General features: G+C 41.5%; 2 protein-coding genes across 2 annotated transcripts; one reads left to right on the top strand and one right to left on the bottom strand.

The window, feature by feature from the left end:
- Positions 1–102: 102 nt before the first annotated feature.
- ddx28 (DEAD (Asp-Glu-Ala-Asp) box polypeptide 28) lies at positions 103–2,694 on the top strand. The gene has a single exon (XM_049031050.1). The coding sequence runs from the start codon at positions 103–105 to the stop codon at positions 1,789–1,791; it is 1,689 nt and encodes a 562-aa protein (XP_048887007.1). The 3' UTR covers positions 1,792–2,694.
- Positions 2,695–5,729: 3,035 nt separating this feature from the next.
- galr1b (galanin receptor 1b) lies at positions 5,730–17,394 on the bottom strand. Its single transcript, XM_049031057.1, has 3 exons — positions 16,525–17,394; positions 13,381–13,446; positions 5,730–6,195 (listed from the first exon to the last, which is right to left on the bottom strand). Exons 1-3 carry the CDS (start codon positions 17,197–17,199, stop codon positions 5,866–5,868), a joined length of 1,071 nt encoding a protein of 356 aa, XP_048887014.1. The 5' UTR covers positions 17,200–17,394; the 3' UTR covers positions 5,730–5,865.
- Positions 17,395–19,398: the final 2,004 nt, after the last annotated feature.

The raw sequence follows: 19,398 nt of genomic DNA, 5'->3' as shown, positions 1-19,398 counted from the left end.
TAATATTTACGTAAATGCGCTGATAAAGCAGCCGATTATTTCGATATATTGAATTTAAATGATTTGTTGATTTTGGAGCTTTTCTGAAGACATTTCTTCAATATGCAGTCTTCGGGCGTTTGTTCCTCGGCTTTCCGTTGCATGTCGAGGCTTGTGCTAAGTACAAATGCACTGTCATTTTCAAGAACTTTGGAAGCCTCGGCTTTCCGTTACAGCTCCCAGTCAGCCAGTGAAACTGCAAATACGGGACAGCCTGTGGTAATCCGCATACCTCGACGAATACAGGAGCGAATCGAACACGTAAAGCAGATTAAGCGGAAAAGCAACCAGAGAGTCATAACAAGTAAACCTGGTAAGCTCCTAATAAAGAGCAAGGACCCTAGATTCAACCAGTCCGCAGGCTACACGCTTGGAAAATTCCAGCAGCCAGTTCTTGCTTCTAAAGGATGGAAACACAATAAGTCGTTCGGCGATTACTTCACAATAAACTCCACTCAGGAGGTCCCACCATGCATCACAGAATCTAAGCAAGAAGAGACGGAGCATACGGTTAAAAAGACGTTTAATTCCTTTAAACTCTGTCCAGAGATAGTAGAATTTTTGCAAAATAACAATATCATTTATCCAACAACGGTCCAGCAGAAAACTATTCCCAAGCTTCTCCGTGGTCATAATATTCTGTGTGCTGCTGAGACTGGAAGTGGAAAGACACTCGGCTATTTACTTCCTATAGTTGAAAAATTGCAGGCAGACAGTGGGACTGCTGAATTTGAGTCTGATCCTCATATTCGTTCTGTAATCCTTGTGCCTTCCAGAGAGCTTGCAGAACAGGTGACATCTGTAGCCAAGGCTCTTGCAAGCCTCTTTGACTTGAAGGTCAAGGTAGTAGGTGGTGGAAGAGGTATAGGTAACATCAAAGTGGCCTTCAAGAATGGGCCACCAGACATTTTAGTAGCTACACCGGGTGCCCTCTACAAAGCATTAAGGAGACGCTGTTTGGACATGACTTTGCTTAGCTTCCTTGTGATTGATGAAGCTGATACCATGTTCGACCCTAGCTTCTCCGGCTTAGTAGAGAGTATTCTCACGTATGTTCGGGTGGCATCCAGTCCTTCAGAAACAGTGGGGCCAGGTCATAAGGCTCAGCTGGCTGTGGTGGGTGCAACCTTTCCTGGAGGTGTCGGAGAAGTTCTCAGTCAGGTCACTGATCTGGGCAGCGTGCTCACTGTCCGGAGCCGGATGCTACACTTCCTGATGCCCCATGTGAAGCAGACCTTCTTGAAAGTGAGGGGTGCAGATAAACTACTGGAGCTTCACCAAGAGTTGAAGAAAACACGAGAAGGCTTGGGTGTCCTGGTGTTCTGTAACAGCTCAGCCACCGTCAACTGGCTGGGCTACACCTTGGAGGACTTGGGGGTACGTCACGTGCGGCTCCAAGGGGAGATGCCAGCCCCCATGCGGGCAGGAATCTTCCAGTCGTTCCAAAAGGGGCTGGTGGACGTGCTGGTGTGCACCGACATTGCATCTCGTGGCCTGGACACGCAACGTGTTGGAGTAGTTGTCAACTATGACTTCCCTGAGTCTCACACCGACTACATCCACCGTGCGGGACGTGTGGGACGGGCTGGGAGCGGCTCGGACGGGGCCGTTCTCAGCTTCGTCACCCACCCTTGGGACGTGGAGCTGGTGCAGGCGATTGAGACTGCGGCCCGCAGGAGGATCAGCCTACCTGGAATGGAGAAGACGATCCATGAACCAGCACCCAGACTGATTCCAGACGACTGCCACTGAATTTGTGAAAAATGGGTTGCTTCATAATAATTTAGTCCAGTTTGCTTTTTTGTTATTCAGTCACTTCATTTTGTAATAATACTTCTCTGAGTTGTAATTCTCACAAGTTACGCATTGATTTGTTAGTAATAGTAATGTACTGGGTGATTAAATGGTGTACATAAGAATTATAGTTACACATTAACATACATATCCTTTTGTATGACTGAAGTAGTTCTTTTAAGTTAGAAGATAACATTTGTACCTTTACTAGTGAAGACATTAAAATCTAGGTGCAATGTTAAAATAGAATGCAAATTGATTAGGGACAACAGATGTCCTCTAGTTATGAATGAAAGTTACATTTATACAGCTATTTTTCAAACACAAAAGCACTTTACGGAACCAACCACCAACACTGTGTAGCCCCCACTTGGATGATGTGATAGCAGCCATCCTGCACCACCCCCACAGTAGCTAAGGTGGTAAAGGGGCAGGAGTGGAGTGACCAGTTAGATACAGGGGATAATTAGGAGGCCAGATTTGATATGGCCAGGGCATTGAGGTACCACCCCTATTCTGTCAAAGAATGCCCAGGGATCTTTTATGACCTCAGAGAGTCAGGATGTTGGTTTTACATCTCATCTAAAGGACTGCACCATTTTTACAGCACAGTGTCACCATCACAATGCTGGGATCCACACAGATCACAGGATGGGCTAATCTGTCAGTCACACGAACACCTCTTCCGACAGCAACCCAGTTGGTCTCCCATCCCAGTACTGCTCAGGAATAACCCTGCTTAGCTTCAGGTGGATTACCTAGTCTGAACCACAGGTTGTATGACTGCTGGGTCTTATCAATTCGAAATGTATTCCTGTCAGCAAATGTCAGTGTCAATAAACTCCAGACATCTGTGTTTTCCACTGGTTTAATATGTATATGACACATACATACATCACAGCTTGTTTAATTTGTTTGACATTCAGTGCCGTCTGTCCACACACATTGTTAAAATACATCTGTGAATTGTGTAGCCATGGAGACCAAATAAGAAACCCTGGGAGTGGGTCCTGGAAATTCACCAGAACCAGGAGCTTCCTATTCTCTAGCCACGGGTCAGTGGTCATGACCAAGCAGGAGGAGTATCAGAGATCACCGATCCTGGGCGTAGCTCTTTAGTCCTTAATGAGAGCTTAAGTCTTCATCGGAATTCTGACAGTGATTTCACTCATTCAGACAGTTCTGAAATCTGTGCACAGTGATGAAAAATCCATTCATCAATCCTTCAACCACACATCCTAGTCAGGGTCCCCAGGGGCCCTGGGGCTTATCTCAGGCAGCAGAGGGTATAACATTGGGGTACGCTCTGGATGGGCTGGGAGTCAGCCGTAGCTGATGATAAAATATGCATTAAAGTTCATTTGTTATATAGTTAATCTAAGCCTGAGTAGTATTAATTAGGTTTAATATCATTTGATCTTTTTGCCAGCATGTCTTGTGTCTTGAATGACTTTGTGTTATGTCTCCCAATTCCTCACTAGTTAAATGATTGTTGAGAACAGAAAACAACACGGTCAGTGGAACTTCACACAACCTGCACTGATGTGTGGCTTAGCTCCATGTCTCACCTGAATTTTGGTGATACATAATTAATTGAAGAATAATTTTAGGACTCACGATGAAAATCAACAATTAGTTCAGGGTGCTGAGTTTGTGATCAGGGAACCTTCCACAAAGGAAACGGGACACATGACTCATCCCTCAGCAAAATCATTTGAAAAATTACTGGGGTTTGCCAGACTTTTGTCAGTCCGTCTCAGAGATAAGTTGTTACATCACACGTAACATACAAAGTGTTCAGGACACAGGTTTCTAAAGTAACATTCACATTTGTACTGCTGCCACAGGTGATCGCTTAAGTATGGTACACAGCCCTTCATATCTATATACTGAGGGCATAGAACATCACAGTTGCTTAGTTACTTAATACTCTGACCAGAAGCATTGTGGGTAATTCACTGTTCTGACAGATGAGCGTCTGTCTGCGCAATTCAGGTTCTCTGCTCAATGGTGCAGCAGCAGTACTAGTGCCCAAACCTCCCCTAAACATCAGAAGAACTCAAATCTCCTGAATCTGTATCTAACTGAGGGTGTTGGTATCTCACTGATGGGCTGAACGCAGAGACACATTCCTCTGCGTGACGTAGTTCTATAAACATGAAAGAGAAAACATAAACGTACTCCCAGCAACACGGACGGGCTTGCGGACTGACGATTCACAGTTGCAGGCAGTGGTGGAGAGCTTGGCAGGAAGTCAATAAAGTGTTCCTAACATGAAAGGAGCTGCACATACACACGTCAAATCACGGTGGCGGTCGCAAGTAAGTCATGCATTTGGAGAAGAGCAGCAATGCAGCTTGGGTTTAGTTTTTTTTCTTCTCCTTTGTTTTTAACTCAGTCTCTCTTACTTTCATTCACCAGTTTAGTAAGATAGTGGTTCCAATCCCAGGATAATAAAGAACAACTTCACAGTAGACATGACGATTTCATGGGAAAAATCCTAAGAGACACTTGCTGTCCGCTTCCCAGGACATAAACAAAGATTATAGTTTTGGCCCTGATTCACCTGCCTGGCGTGGAAAATGGAGGGCCCACCCTGAACCCTAACACCATGAAAAAGGGCACTCTTACAAATGTGGTCTTTGTCTTCACATACCCCATTGTCCTCTGTGTTTTACAAAGACCTATAACCTTATAACAAAGAATCATATTAGTACATGTATAAGTATATGAGAATGGAGGACGTTCAGCAAAATGCTTTCCCAAATCGTACTTTTCATTTCAAAATATACTCCCCCACACCATCCTCATGTGTCTGTCCTACATCACATATATGCAATCATTTAGACACTATTTCCTGGGGAAAATTAAAAATAAGACTTTTGAGGTTCAGCCCTGACACATTATTCTGCAGCAGAAAACTCACATACAAATTACGAGGCAAATCCACGTGATTCTTACGGTGTATGAAGTTGCCGTTAGTTTTGCTGAATAAATTTCCTGTCGGTGTGAAGTTGGCTCTAATTTTGGTATGTGTTATAAAAAAGCAAATTAAAGGGTGAGCTATTGTGATATGTAATAAGCAGAATGGATGAAAATGTCATAATCCAAATTGTGTGCACTGATTCATTATACCGATCAGATTATAATGTGTTCTCCACACAAAAAATTTTAATAAAATGGGAGTCACATTTGTGTTTGAAATTCCATGTACAATGTATTATGAGTGCAATTTCATCATTCCCCTTAATTAATTTGAATGTCCCACAATGCACTTAAGTATTAAATGACCTTCTTTTGTAAGAACGCCGTAAATTATTGTCTCATGTTTAATGTTTTTAAAACCAGAACATGAAGATGGCCAAAGAGCAAGGACGGATCTTTGCTTTATGTGCACCTGTACCCGTTGTTAATGGCAGAAAAAGGGGCAGTTCTCCCCAAAATAGTGAAAAAACAGCAGATTTGCTGTAGGGTGCAGTGCTAGGTGAGCTAACAGTATTGAGCTGTAATTACTATCATCTAACAAGGTATTGTCGCTATTTGCTACTGTTGGTAGCTAATGCTAACGGATAATGCTACCACCGCTTAGCTACCTAGCATTAGCGCTCAGCTGAGGAGGACGCCATTGATGTTTACATTAGGTCACGTTGTCACGAGCGTCCCGGCACACACTTCTGCGCGTTCATGTAGTTGGTGTGTGGAGTTTGGTAGTAAGAATTTAGTTTCACATTACAGTGCTCATAGCAAGCCGTGTGGATCAGCTTGAGAAACCGGGTTGTGATTTTTCTGGCACTTTATTCACCCCAGAAAGATTTGTGAGAAGACTGACGTTTCTACGGACGATATCTCCAAAACTAGGCAACTCTCACCACAGCAATCTAGATGGATAAATAGCACTACAGCATATCTCAAGCGTTTTTTTTTTTTTTATTTATTCTCGAGTGAAGTGCCCCTTCACGTAAAGAAGCTCAGCGTGAATCCCGCAAAGCAACCAGAACCTGGAGGTGGAGGGCAAAACAAGCCCTTGTTCTTCTACTGCTGTCCCGTCATGTTGGTTATGGAGTGGGTGGTGGAGAGGTTCTCCATGCGGATCCGGACCACCTTCTCCACGGGGGGCGATGGAAAGCGGAGGCTGCAGGAAAAGGCCTGCCGACAGGCCTTACGGAAGTTCTCAGACAGAAACGCGTAGAGGATGGGGTTGACACAGGAGTTGCCGTAGGCGAGGCAGTGCGAGATGATGCGCAGGGCGAAGGAGGCATCATTCAGTGGGAATTTGCCAAATTCCACCCACATGGCGATGACGTGGTGCGGCATCCAGCACAGCAGGAAGGCAGCCACCACAAGCAGCACGGTCTGCGCAGTCTGAGGACATCAGATGGGAAGAGATCATCATCTCAGCGGCTATAGCAACAAAACCACTTTTCGTGCTAACAAACCATTCAATAACATATTAAAATGACATATTTAAGTATTAATATTTTGAATACTAGTCATAAATTATGGTCAAATTGTAGAAATCCTTCACTTTCGTAAAATTATCTAAATTTAATTCAGCGTCATAAATTTAAAGTAATGATGTTAATAAGTAGTAAAAATATACATATATATATATGACAACGATTGCTGATATTTGCACACAAATTTAATGAGTGCATTTTGTGGATAAGTGCATGGGGTACAAATATTACAGCAATTTATTGCATTCGTTCAGCCAGAGCTGAATGGAAATGAGAGAACACCCTTCATAAATTGAATTTAACACCCCTTGTCCAAACAGCACTAACCAAGCTAATATTGCATTTCATGAATAATGAAGAGGATGGGAATCTGAATTTAGAAGAGACCTGGGCAAAAGTGGCCCAAGGGCCACATCTGACCCATGGAGCTATTTTTATTGGCCTGCAGTATTGTTACAAAAAGGGCTGAAGTTTTACAGTATGTTCATGCCTGTGAAGTAGAACAGGTTATTGCACACAAATCTTTCTTAGAATTAATAATAAACATGAAATATGCACCGATTTCTGAATTTCTCTAAACAAAGGGAAACGTAAAATCTAACAAGTGTATCTTTGTAGCTTTTATGGGACATGAAAATAATCATTGAATAATCTTTGGTGGGGCATCGTGTGCCTCTGCCTCCATGCCGGTGATCAGAAGGTCACTGGTTTGAGTCCCGGCTTTAGCAGAATGGTCACATCCATGGACCCCTTGAGCAAGACCCTTAACCTCCAGCTGCAGGGGTGCTGCATGCTGGCTGACCCTCTACTGAGACCCCCCCAGGCTTGCTTTTACCGGTATATCTGTCTGTGTGTCTCACTGAAAGCAAGATGAGGTAAGCAAACAGACAATTTAATAGATTAATAGAGTACGTCTATTTCGAAAAGAAATGACCACGGTGGAACTTGGATTTAGAAAGTGCTGATATAGCATCCTTCTGGAAATAGGCCAAATGCTGACAAATATATGGCTGATTCCTTAATGTGTATGTGTACCTGCCTCGTCCCCGAGCTGCTTGGGATAGGATCCAGTCACCCCCCCCCAACCTGCCCAGAATACGCAGTTAAAAGATGGATGAACAAAAAATTAATAACTGGTGTTTTTTTTTTTGAGGCCCAGCTAAAGGAAAATGTCAAGGGGCCTGACCATTTATTTTGGAGATGGGAGCTGTGGTGTGAGTTGCTTTTCTTGCAATGGAATATTTAAAAGACTTGGGAGATTCTGCTGGAAGGCCACCTTCTTAGCACGAGGCGCTGGATGGTTAAAAACATCTGAGTACGACGTTTTGTGTATTTTATGGTTAATTATGATGCCATCTGTGGGGATGTATCAGGCACAGGGAGCAACATTGATGACGATAAGGCCATTCCTGATTGTTCTGGTCGCCCCCCCTTCAGACTTACTTTCAGATCTTTCAGACTTTTTTTAGTGTCTAAAAAAGTGAAGTCTGAAAGATCTAAAAATCCATTCAGACACACAAGAACCAATCTGCAAAATTATCTTATGGGGAAAAATGAAACTGACGTTTTAAACTGACGTCTTATGCTGTTCCTTTAAATAGGCGTTTGAAAGTAAGTTTTCAGGGATATTATATTCAGGGCTGTTTGTGTTTGTCAATGCTGGCCACCCCCTGACTGATTCGCTTGTGCTGTTCCCGACCTTGACGGCAAGCCGATTCTCCCTTTTCAGGACAATGAAGGTATAAGGGTGAAGAGAGCTGTGTTTACATGCTGCCTGGCATATGTGTGTCCAAGTGTTTGACGCTGTGCAGGATACAGATTCACAGCAAAACAAAGTGGCACTCTGCTAATGGGAGACCTCCGGCGGGCAGCCACACCACAGCCATGGCGTAGTTGCTGAGAAAGTCGCTGCAGGCTGAAGCTGAACCAAACCTCGAGATCTTCAAGCAAATATAGCAAGAAAAGTACACTTGTGGCTCTCTTATAGGCTAAGAGGGAGTCAAATAGGCACACTTACACTTGTATTTTCGGGTTCAAATGTAACACCTTGTATTCGATGTTTTTAACAATGTATAACGAGTGCAAAAAATGAACAAAATGTGGGAGCAAAAATGTGGACTGGCTGGGGGTCCCCGAGGACGGGGTTAGGAAACACTGATCTGTATAGTATGGGAGTTTTCTAAAAGTACACTTATGGAAACAATTATGTAAAACAAGAGGCCGCTCATGAATTATTCAACACAGCAGTCACTCTCAGTTTGGTTGCTGTTGATTTGTGTTATTCATATAGAACTTATTCATTAGGTTAGTAAATTATATAATTCCATTGTGCAGACCATGGACCGTCAGCATAATCTATTCTGGCACATTCACATCGAGGCCCTGCCACATGCCCAATGCCCAGAGCAACTGGCAATATCGCTTGTGTTGAAAATCAAGAAGCAAATAACACAAAAGAAAGTGTTTGCTTCTCTTTTCACTTCCTGAGAATAAACACAGCTTACGAGGGAGAGACTGGCGAGACCGTGAAACCCGCCATTGCTGTACGAGGCGTTATAAATGATCTTAATAAGACTGGGCAAACAACAACATTTAACCTGAAAAGGTCAAGAGGGAGAAAATGAAAACGCTTGTCAAAGCCACCCCCCCCCCCATCCTGTAAATTTAGCGAGTAATTACAGTGGCATCAAACAAAAGCATGCAAACGCGACAAAAGTCTCGCACAATCCTCCAATATCAGCAGTGTGTTATATTTCAAACATTCATCGCTGGCAAGTTAATCTTCAATGTCAAAGAATTAATTACGTTAATATAAAATGTGTGTGGAAATTGCAATAATAATGAGTTTTACTCATTAACTATCACAGTAATTAAGTTGAGTTAATATTAAAACTGCTGCACTGCAGTCAACCATATCATTCATAATATTGCACTTTACTTACGTATCCAGCAGACAATGACATCTTGTATGCACTCTCTCTCTCTCTCTCTCTCTCTCTCTCACACACACACACACACTCACACACAGTTAATATATTCTTATCATTGTGGGGACTCTCCCTTAATTTCTATGGGCATAATCTATAATCCTAACTATGACAATCCTAACTACTAACTAGCCCAAACCTTAACTACAATTAACCAAACAAAATACAACACTTTTGGCAATTTTTTTGATTTGTTACCTGTACACACATAAGCCTATGTGTTTAGTTTCCTGTTTGTTATTTGCTGGGTCTCATGCTTGGTTGGCCTTCCCGCCAATCAGTGTCAACGAACAGCCAGCGATCTGGGAGGAGTAAAATATTTAAAGCTGTGCCCGGCAATGGAGTTGGTTCGGTTTTTGACTGAAGCTTGTCCAGATTTTGTTTGTGCTTTCCTTTAAGCTACCTTTTAAAAATTTTTTCCATACCTATATGCGCAGGAAAAGAACCTGGGTAGTCAAGAGGTGCACACCCACACATCCACACAGAGCTGTTCATGTCAAGCCACACTAGGAAAGCGGGCGGCTACCAGCCCTTTTACGTTTTGTTTGGGTAGGAGGCAAATAGATTCCTTTTCTTTGTTTTATTCTTGATAATAAGGTGTAGAGTTTAGAAATCTGTTTTGTTTGTTTATTTTCTTTGGGCCCATCCGTATCCCTTACTCCCATCAGTGGCATGGTTATGCGTATAACTGTGAATAAATGGGCTATGTATTGAATCTCCCCAAATCCATTTGCACTGCATCACTGCCTGTTGAGCATTTCAGTCCCCTGCTTACCTGTTACGGCCCCCTAACGTAGACCAGCGGTGTGACAGACTGCATTCACTGATTTTTATAAAATCGAATTTCATATTCAGGGGGCTTGAAAAAACACACACACACACATGCACGTGCACACAAACACACACACACTTTTTATCTATCTATCTATCTATCTATCTATCTATCTGTCTGTGTCTGTCTGTCTGTCTGTCTACTTATTGTCTGTTTATGTTTTTTAATATCTGGTAAGAATACAAATAGAGCAATTGAAGTGTCTCATTTTTGCATCTCTTGCACACGGCAATTCAAGGGAACTGACGAAACTCTAATTTAACGATAAAAATAAGCCAAACTCATTAAAAAGAATCTTTGACTTGACAATTTAATGTTCAGCTAAGCCATCACCTACCACTAGCATAATATTGCTGCCTTTTCCCCCAGATTTTCACTATTATTTTCCTACAGTTTGTAGTGAAAGACTGTCAGTCACTCTGTAGAAAATATACATAATTTCATTGTCTTCATTAAGCTCATTTTCTGCCTCATTTTCTACGTTTTTGCTACTGGTAGTTGGAAGGGAACAAAAATGTGCACTGTCTAGTCGGGGACCGGACTGGGAAACACTGCCTTAGGGTTCCTTCATCCGAATCTGCACTGGGTCCTGTGTGACTGCCGAAGACCAGCATCTGTGATCCTCTTTGGTCAGCTAAGGCCAAAATGCTGAAAATTTTGAAACATTATTTCAACATTAAAGTCACTTGAAATTTCAAGTACTGGAAGTTGAAAAACCTGAGCAGAAGCAAATAATTAGAAATAAAATAATGATTTCAAATCCTAACTGCAATCATTCTTAGGAATTCGTACAAGACAAGACCAAACAGATCTTTTGTATGAAACAAATATTACATCATGCTGTGTTAGACTTCTGACTTATACATCCTGTAAGGTAGAGCTGCATTTGCCTGGCATAGCAAATCAAATCAGTAAAGTCTGAATGTTTTTGGGAGTCAACAAAGCTCTTTTTATTTGTTCTTCAAAGGTCACAGCACTGAGGAAAACCTGCAGTGAAGGAAAAAATTTCAGTGGCTTGCCCAGTGTGACCCAAAACCCAAACCATCTGCAGGGAGCTTCTGCGACTTCTCTCCGGAGCATTCCACTCTTAGAAAAAGATGAGTTATTTAATCCTGAATAAATGACAAGCCGTCCCATTAGATTTGAAGCTGAATGGCTCAAACACTGTATTCTCACTGAATCCTCACTGCTCTCCAGTGCATCCAAAGCAAAATCATTCTGAAAAATCTCATAATTTACATTTAAATCCATATGAATGCGAATCCTCAGTAACCAACAAGATTCAAATGAAAGCAGTTATTTATTTTGATTTCCTAGAAGCAGGGAGTCATTTTCCATGTTTAAGCAGTACTTCCTGTATTTTTAACCAGCATGAATTCAGTTACATTGTATACAATTAAGGTAATTAATTAGCATATGTGCATTACGTGTATAGGGTAGCATGGTGGCTTCGTGGGCAGTACTTCTGTGTCACATATACCAAAGTGGAGCAGTGGTGGCCTAATGGTTAGGGAAACAGGCTTGTGATTGGATGGATGCTGGTTCCAGTCCCTGAATAGCAAGGTACCACCCCCACACAGTGCGCCTAGTTGCTAGATAATGGCTGCTCACTGTTATGTTGAATAGGGCTTAAATGCAGAGGACCCTTTTCATCACTGTGGTGTGTAAACAATGACAATTAATCACTTTCACTTCAAAATGGGGACAACAAGCAAACTCCCCATGCAGGCACAGGATTTAAACCCTGCCAACCCAGGAGGTATGAGACATGAGTGCTACTTCACACAAAAATAAAATCTTCTACTACTATGCGGTGGATTAAATTATTTATGCATACGTCTTCAATAAGTTCCCCTAGCTTATGGTAAGTTTGGAGCCTCGGGCAGCACAGGGCATACGACAGGGAGACCCCCTGTGCAGGGATGCTGCCCATCCCTCGGCATACGACAGGGAGACCCCCTGTGCAGGTATGCTGCCCATCCTTCGGCATACGACAGGGAGACCCCCTGTGCAGGGATGCTGCCCATCCCTGGGCATACGACAGGGAGACCCCCTGTGCAGAGATGCTGCACATCACAGGGCATATACATGCTCACAGTGTAGAGTCACCTTTCAATCCAGTTGCATATTATTAGACTCATATTATAACCTCAAGCTGAAGGAAACCACACACACAGACAAAATGGCGCATTTCAAACCTCAATCCTGCAATCCTTGAGGAGTGAGGCAAAGGTGCTACCCACTGAGCCGCCCAGGCAAATTCTTTAAGTATAATTAAACAATCGCCATTTGTAACTAAGCTACCACTTTCTGTTAATAGTATACTAACCACTGAGCCGACACTCAGATGTGATTCTAACATTAGATGCCTATTGTAGATCACTAATAGTCTGGCATTTCACTGCACTGGACCCATCAACTTCCATCCAGAAATGTATCTATACGGATGCTGGAAAAGTGGATCTTGATCTGAGTGTTGTAAAAAACATCATCAAAATGTCCAGATGAATTAGTTTAATCATTACAAGCAGGATCTGATCAGTGAAATGAAGGCAATCATCATTATGATGATTAATGCTAATATCGAAATCATGTGATTGTATTCGGAAGGCTTATTCTGCGGCAAAGCTTCTAATTCAGTTAACCTTTAAAACGGTTCATCACTTTCATCCACAACAGCGGGAAAATCTAGTCTAGCGTGTCCTTGCAGCTTTCAAACCATGTATGGGACCTGATTCGTGGCACCGTCTGACAATGACACAAAGAGCACCAGTAATAGGTACAGTACAACACCATAAGGATCCTAATAATGACAATAAAACATTTAAAAATCTGTAAGCAAGTAGAGGAGCCCTGTATCGCACGACAATGAAACCAATATGTTAATGACTTTCTTATAAAGGAAGATTTCGAAATTCACTCCCTCTTATCACTTTCTTGTTCAGCTTGCATGAGAGTCTATTAAATACATGTAGCCTGCATTTAATAATAATAATAATAATAATAATGCATTCATGCATTTCTACTGTAAAATTTGCATACATTTATTTGTATCCTGTATTTTATGGAGATGCCTATTAAAACTTTTACAGTGAATATTAATACAGATTTCTCGGATTATATCTGTCCCACATGTCTGTCTGGACGACCTCATTTTACCTTTAGGTTCTAACCGCTACCATTACATCACTTTCATGTTCATAACTTAGACTCCAGAATGTAAAAATGGGTTGATATGGAAGGAAAACGGCATAACCCACTAAATTCTTACCTTTTTCTTTGAACGCTCAGATTTCCTTGACATGTTCTTTATTTTCTTATGAAGATGGTACAGCACCTAAGCACAAGAGAAATGTTACATATGAAACAGCATTTATTCATACCAGTGCAGGTGCCTGCAAACACGGCAGCATTCTTAATGTACATTTATGGTTTCCAGATACACTCTACTGTCAGAAAAAAGTACCAAGTCTAAGGTACGGAAATGGACTCTGAGGACTATTTTTTGTGCCAATGGGGTATATTAATTTTGCTTGTAACTTGGGGTAAAAAACTGTACCAGGGCTGTACGTTTTTTCCTGACAATGTGGAGTCATTTTTTAATTAATGAATTTATGCTGTTTACAGTGTTAGAAACGACTGTTATTTTCATATTATGACACTGAGTACAATGCGCAACCATAATAATGATCCTGGATTTGCTGGCTAAAATCACTCACAGTTTCCACAAAACAGATTTTTTTGCTTATGATTCTGTCAGCTTGCGGGGGGGGGGGGGGGGGTGGTTAATTTGATGAGCTAAGAATCCCAGGGGATCTGCTTTTTATTCCATGTGAATACAAACAATGTGATGAATTAATCCTACAATCCAGCGGGCTCAAGGCTTCGGGATTCTCTCTGGGCTATGGAGCTTTCTCCAAAGTACGCTGCATCTATCTTCTGATTGCTTATGTGATGCAGGGCAGCAGGAAGGGTAACAAGGCAGGGGGTGCCAGTCAACACAGGGCACACGCATGCACACTACAGACATTTCAGAGATGCCAGTTCACAGAGCTGCATTTTTTGAGACTGCGGGAAGGAGCAAAAGTACCTGGAACACAGTGACTGTACTGCTGAAATACACCAGTAAAGTGCAATTAGGACACATCCATCCATCAATCCACCCATCCATTTTCTGTACTTGTCATATGCCAGGTTGCAGAGAGCCTGTCCCGGAAGCAAGGGGTTCAAGGCAGGGAACAACCCAGGCTGGGGCGCCAACCCATCACAGGGCGCACTCACACACCATTCTCTCACAGGCACACACCTCCGGGCGATTTGGTAACTCCAATCCACTTTAGATTAGGAGCCCTCCTTCAAAGAACCTGCAGCAAAGTGCTCAATTCAACCATGATATCGCTAAATTAATCACAGACGTCACAGATTTAGGGCAAACGTTGCAAATATTTTTCTTGCATTTTAAATTTGGATTCATGCTTTTGGATTGTCTGGAGTTATCTGTAAACTGGAGAATGTTTGGTGTCTGATGAAACTCATCCCTTCTCTTCAATGCCTTATTGTCAGTTGCAGGTTATGTTACCATGATTCCACATGAAGAAATGTCAACTTAAATGACATATTTATAATCAAAACTTTCACGGATTATAAAGTTACCTGGCTATTCTGTGTGACATACTGTACAAGCGTATGCAGGAACAGTACAGCATCACTATCAAGTCTGACATCAATCAACTCACTAGTATAAAAGCTTGTCCCATTTTAGTCACAAGACCAGCTCCTTAACAGGGTTGCCAGCTCTTACACATCTGGCATGACACTCACGCTTTCAGGATCTAACGCGCACGTAAGAAATCTTACGGTGAATCTATATTATTCCATTATGAACCTAAATTTAGCTACATCAAAAGAACTGGGGCAGTTTGCAAACCCTACAAACTATCCATCCATCCATTTTCCAAACCGCTTATCCTACTGGGTCGCGGGGGGTCCGGAGCCTATCCCGGAAGCAATGGGCATGAGGCAGGGAACAACCCAGGATGGGGGGCCAGCCCATCGCAGGGCACACTCACACACACATTCCTACGGGCAATTTAGCAAGTCCAATTAGCCTCAGCATGTCTTTGGACTGTGGGGGGAAACCGGAGTACCCAGAGGAAACCCCATGACGATATGGGGAGAACATACTAACTCCACACACATGTGACCCAGGCGGAGACTCGAACCCGGGTCCCAGACGTGTGAGGCAACAGTGCTAACCACTGCACCACCATAAATAAAACTATTTACAAGGTAATAAAACTGTTACATACATGTAAATGTGTGTGTATCCGAGTGCAGACTTGCATGGGATTGAAAATCTTATGCCAGCCAGCTGACCAAAGTTTTGGCAACCCAGCCTTAGCAATTTCATCATTGCCCATTCAATTAGTTGCAAACCAGATTATACAACAGCTGGGGCTGTACGAGGATGTCACACACATGGGCATTTTGCATGTAATGAAAAGGTCTCGCTGTATGTGCCACTGGGAGGAGCAGAATGGGGAGTAGAGCTTACATAAGGGCACAGCAAACTAAATAAGCAATAAGGATTATGACCCCCCCAGACCGAAGACTCGCTTTATACACGTCACGTGACTTGTACGAAAGCAAGCAAAGTGCCTATTTGCACCACAGAATTGCTATTCACTTAATGATGCATACGTTTATTATTGCCATTCTTATGTTTCTAAGCTGTATATTTGTCTTGGAAATTCACCGACTGGCTAGGTTTCTTTTTAAAAGTAAATGTGTGGAAGAAAATCCAAACACGGTGTTCAGATACGTTCGATACGCTTGTATATTAAAATATATAATAAATTAAGATAGTGATAAACAATATAAAAGGCGCTGAGTTTTTCACCTACTGTATTGAAGTCAAAGAGTTTGTTGAAAGAATTATAGCCTTATGTTTCTCAGTATCATAGAGGGCATAGCTCTTGACATAACATTACCAGTCATCGATACGTTTGAAAGACTAGGACTATTAATTCGGTTATTAATTGCTTTTCGCGGGCCCGTTAATTTTAATCTGATCTAATGATCTTGCATCTGAGCTTTTGTGAAACACCTGATGTTGCGTGTTCGCAACATCATTACGCGCGGTCTTCTGTAACATCCATCAAGTTGCATTCTCATCCTGCAGATACATGGACAATCAAGGCAAGTGATTTTCATGTTTTGCGGCCATTATATTGAACAAATCTCGCTGATTTACTTTTGCAATTAATTTCTTTCGTCATTTATTTTACACATATTTGGAGGGAACAGTGCAAATGCGCATTAAGGTGTCCAGGACAGAAGAACCCGCACTGCTGTTTACAGAACCTATGCCTGGAAAATAAGCTAAATAATTAAGTAAAATAGAATAATTCCTTACCTTAGCATAACAGCATGTTATCAAAACCAGTGGCAACAAATATCCAATTATCAAAATTGTCACTTTGTAGATGTGCTTGGAGACTTTGTCGGACCATGTCTCCCAGCAGAATGAGCTGTTTGGTGCTTCTGGGTGACTAGTTAGTGTCTGGTGTTGGGCCACGGGGATGGCGAAGACGGCAGAGAGCAGCCAAATTACGCAAACTCCATTTAATGCGTTCTTTCTGTTACGGATGCAGGGAGACTTTTTGGCGTGGACCACAGCCACATACCTGTCCGCGGACATAGCGACGAGAGTGAAGATGCTGACCAGCATGCTTACCATCACGAAATAGTGAACGAATTTACAAAGAAAAGCCCCAAATATCCACTCGGGAAGGGAGTAAATGGTTGCTTGGAAAGGGACGCAAAAAAGGAGGAAGGACAAGTCTGCTACACTGAGGTTCAGGATAAATATATTGGTAGTGTTTCTGGGGCGTCCAGACTTAATCCTTCCAATAACAATCATTACAAGCGTGTTGCCTATAATACCCATCAAAAATATAAATCCAAAGACAACAGGGACAATGATCGCTTCTGGCCCGCCGTTATTGTCGCTCGTCGTTTGATTAATATCCATGAAACCACTTGTCCAAGCGAAGGTGTCGTTTCTGGAGAGCGCCATGCTTTCAGACATCCTTGCGATTTGCCACGAGTTGCGAAGCACCTACACTTAAATAACTGGAGAGGAAAAGAGAATGAGAATTTATTCCAGGGATTTTCATAGTATTCACAGCCCAGTGAAAATCCAAGTCATTCGCAACGTTCACAACTTCTTGTGAAGCTTCTGTTGGTTTTTAAGTGTGTCGCGTTGTAAGCTGGTGCTTGTCAACTTCACGGTCCAAACCACAAGCTGCGTGGGCTGCAGAAACTCCGTCGAATGCAGTTCGGTGTCGCCGCGCGCTAGGTCTTAAAGGGCTCGGTCTCTCAGTCACTTCTGTGTTTGCGCGCTTCCAGCTTTTAAAAAAATCTATAGTGATTATATTAGAATGGCAGTTTTTCCCGTCTTGTTCACATATATTCTTTTAATGCTCATAGGCAATTTCAATCTCGAAGGCATTAATATCATTTGGCCTAATTATTCATTATTATGTAGAATAACTGCAAAATGTGCGTGTGCGTTCATTATTTCAGCGGAAAATTGTACCCTACTCCTATTTATATAATATAATATAATATAATATAATATAATATAATATAATATAATATAATATAATATAATATTTAACAAAGTCATGTAAGCCGCAGAAGATGTAGTAAACATAAAGTCTGTTTTTAAGAAGTGTGTGAACTTTGCCACTGGCGACCAACCCATTTCTGAAGTACAAAGCTCACTTTGAATAACCTCTCACAAGTTTAATGCGTGTCATCAAATAAACAAGGAATTAAAGGCGCATTACTAATTGCTAACGGAGGTTACAGCTCATTTTCACAACAGTACAAAACGTATCGCATTATCATCATCATCACCATATTTTGTCTTACTAAACTGCAACAGATGTTAATTTTGGGTAATATCACTTTAGGCTTAACATTAGTCGTATGTTAGAACCCATACCAACTGCGTTTCTCTTCTAATTTCACTGAAAAATAAGTTTATAAAGTTTGCTCTTGCAAGAATCAAATGATTTGCATATTATTCCCATATGTGCGGCTTAATTTAATATATTCATATGGTTAATTAAACATGACCGATAGCCTAATAATCAGCTACACAAACTTTGCTCTCATTGTATTTACTGCAAAAGTGCAAAAGTATATACCTATATCTTTGGACTGAAATTTATTGTGTAAAATTACTTGCTATATGACTTTTCTAATCGTAGCAACTCACGCTTTTAAATGCTTGCACTGAATAAAGGCTTTTTGTGCAGCGAAACTGGTCAACAGCAGCGAAATTATTAGAAACAGGACTTTACTGTGGTATCAGAGGCTCTACCACAATATTTACCAGTGATTCAGTTCAGTCCTCCAAAGGTCTTTGGAAACCAAATGACCGGTAGCCTATACACTGTCTTGGTTTTTCACACTAAAAATGTAATGATTTAGATAGGTCAACTTTTAAGAAACTAACGACGCGCAAGTATGGAGGCAACTCAGAGCTACTCATATTAATTCAGTCTTTTTACAGCTAGTGGAGAGTTCGCAACAGATGTTGCGGTGTGAACGTTTATTAAACAACTGTCAACAGAAATCCTTTGTTTTTTTAGTCATAGCCTATAAACCCAAACCCAAATCTAATTCTCCAATTCTTTAAAACAATTAAACACAAGAAATCAACTGGATTTTCAGTGAAAATGAATGCAAATTGTTTCTGGGATATTTGGTTTGCTACAACATCTTAAATTATATAATCATTAATTTCGTTGTTTGAGACTTGTACCAACATTTCCCTTTAAAATAGGTCAAACCAAAATACATTGTACAAATGTATCATCTGATTTCAAAGTGAAATGTTGAGATCTAGCTATTTCAAACAATCGTGCACGTCTTTAAAAACGTAATCCATGTATTTTTCGTAAAAAAAAATAATTTCTACTAATGTTTCTAATAAGAAACATTTCGGCTTTCTTAGGAAAGCGTCCGAGAGTGTTTTTCAAGGTAAGCGCATAAGCGACCGGAAACGTTTTTCGAAGGTCGAACTCGACCAAAAAAGTTTTTCCCCCAGTAGATGGCACTATTGTTGATTCTAATGTGCGTTTTATCAAATCAAGCACCTTGGGAAGATTTTCTTGCCTTGAATATAAAGGCGAAGCTTTTTTTGTTTATGCAGACAGATCTGTATTTACGCAACTGAATATACCTACAAAGACCAATGTAAAAATAATTCCATCAT

Source organism: Brienomyrus brachyistius, chromosome 11, assembly GCF_023856365.1.
Source record: "Brienomyrus brachyistius isolate T26 chromosome 11, BBRACH_0.4, whole genome shotgun sequence".
NCBI lineage: Eukaryota > Metazoa > Chordata > Actinopteri > Osteoglossiformes > Mormyridae > Brienomyrus > Brienomyrus brachyistius.
Note: the sequence above shows the minus strand (reverse complement) of the source record. Positions and strands in the feature narration are given on the sequence as shown.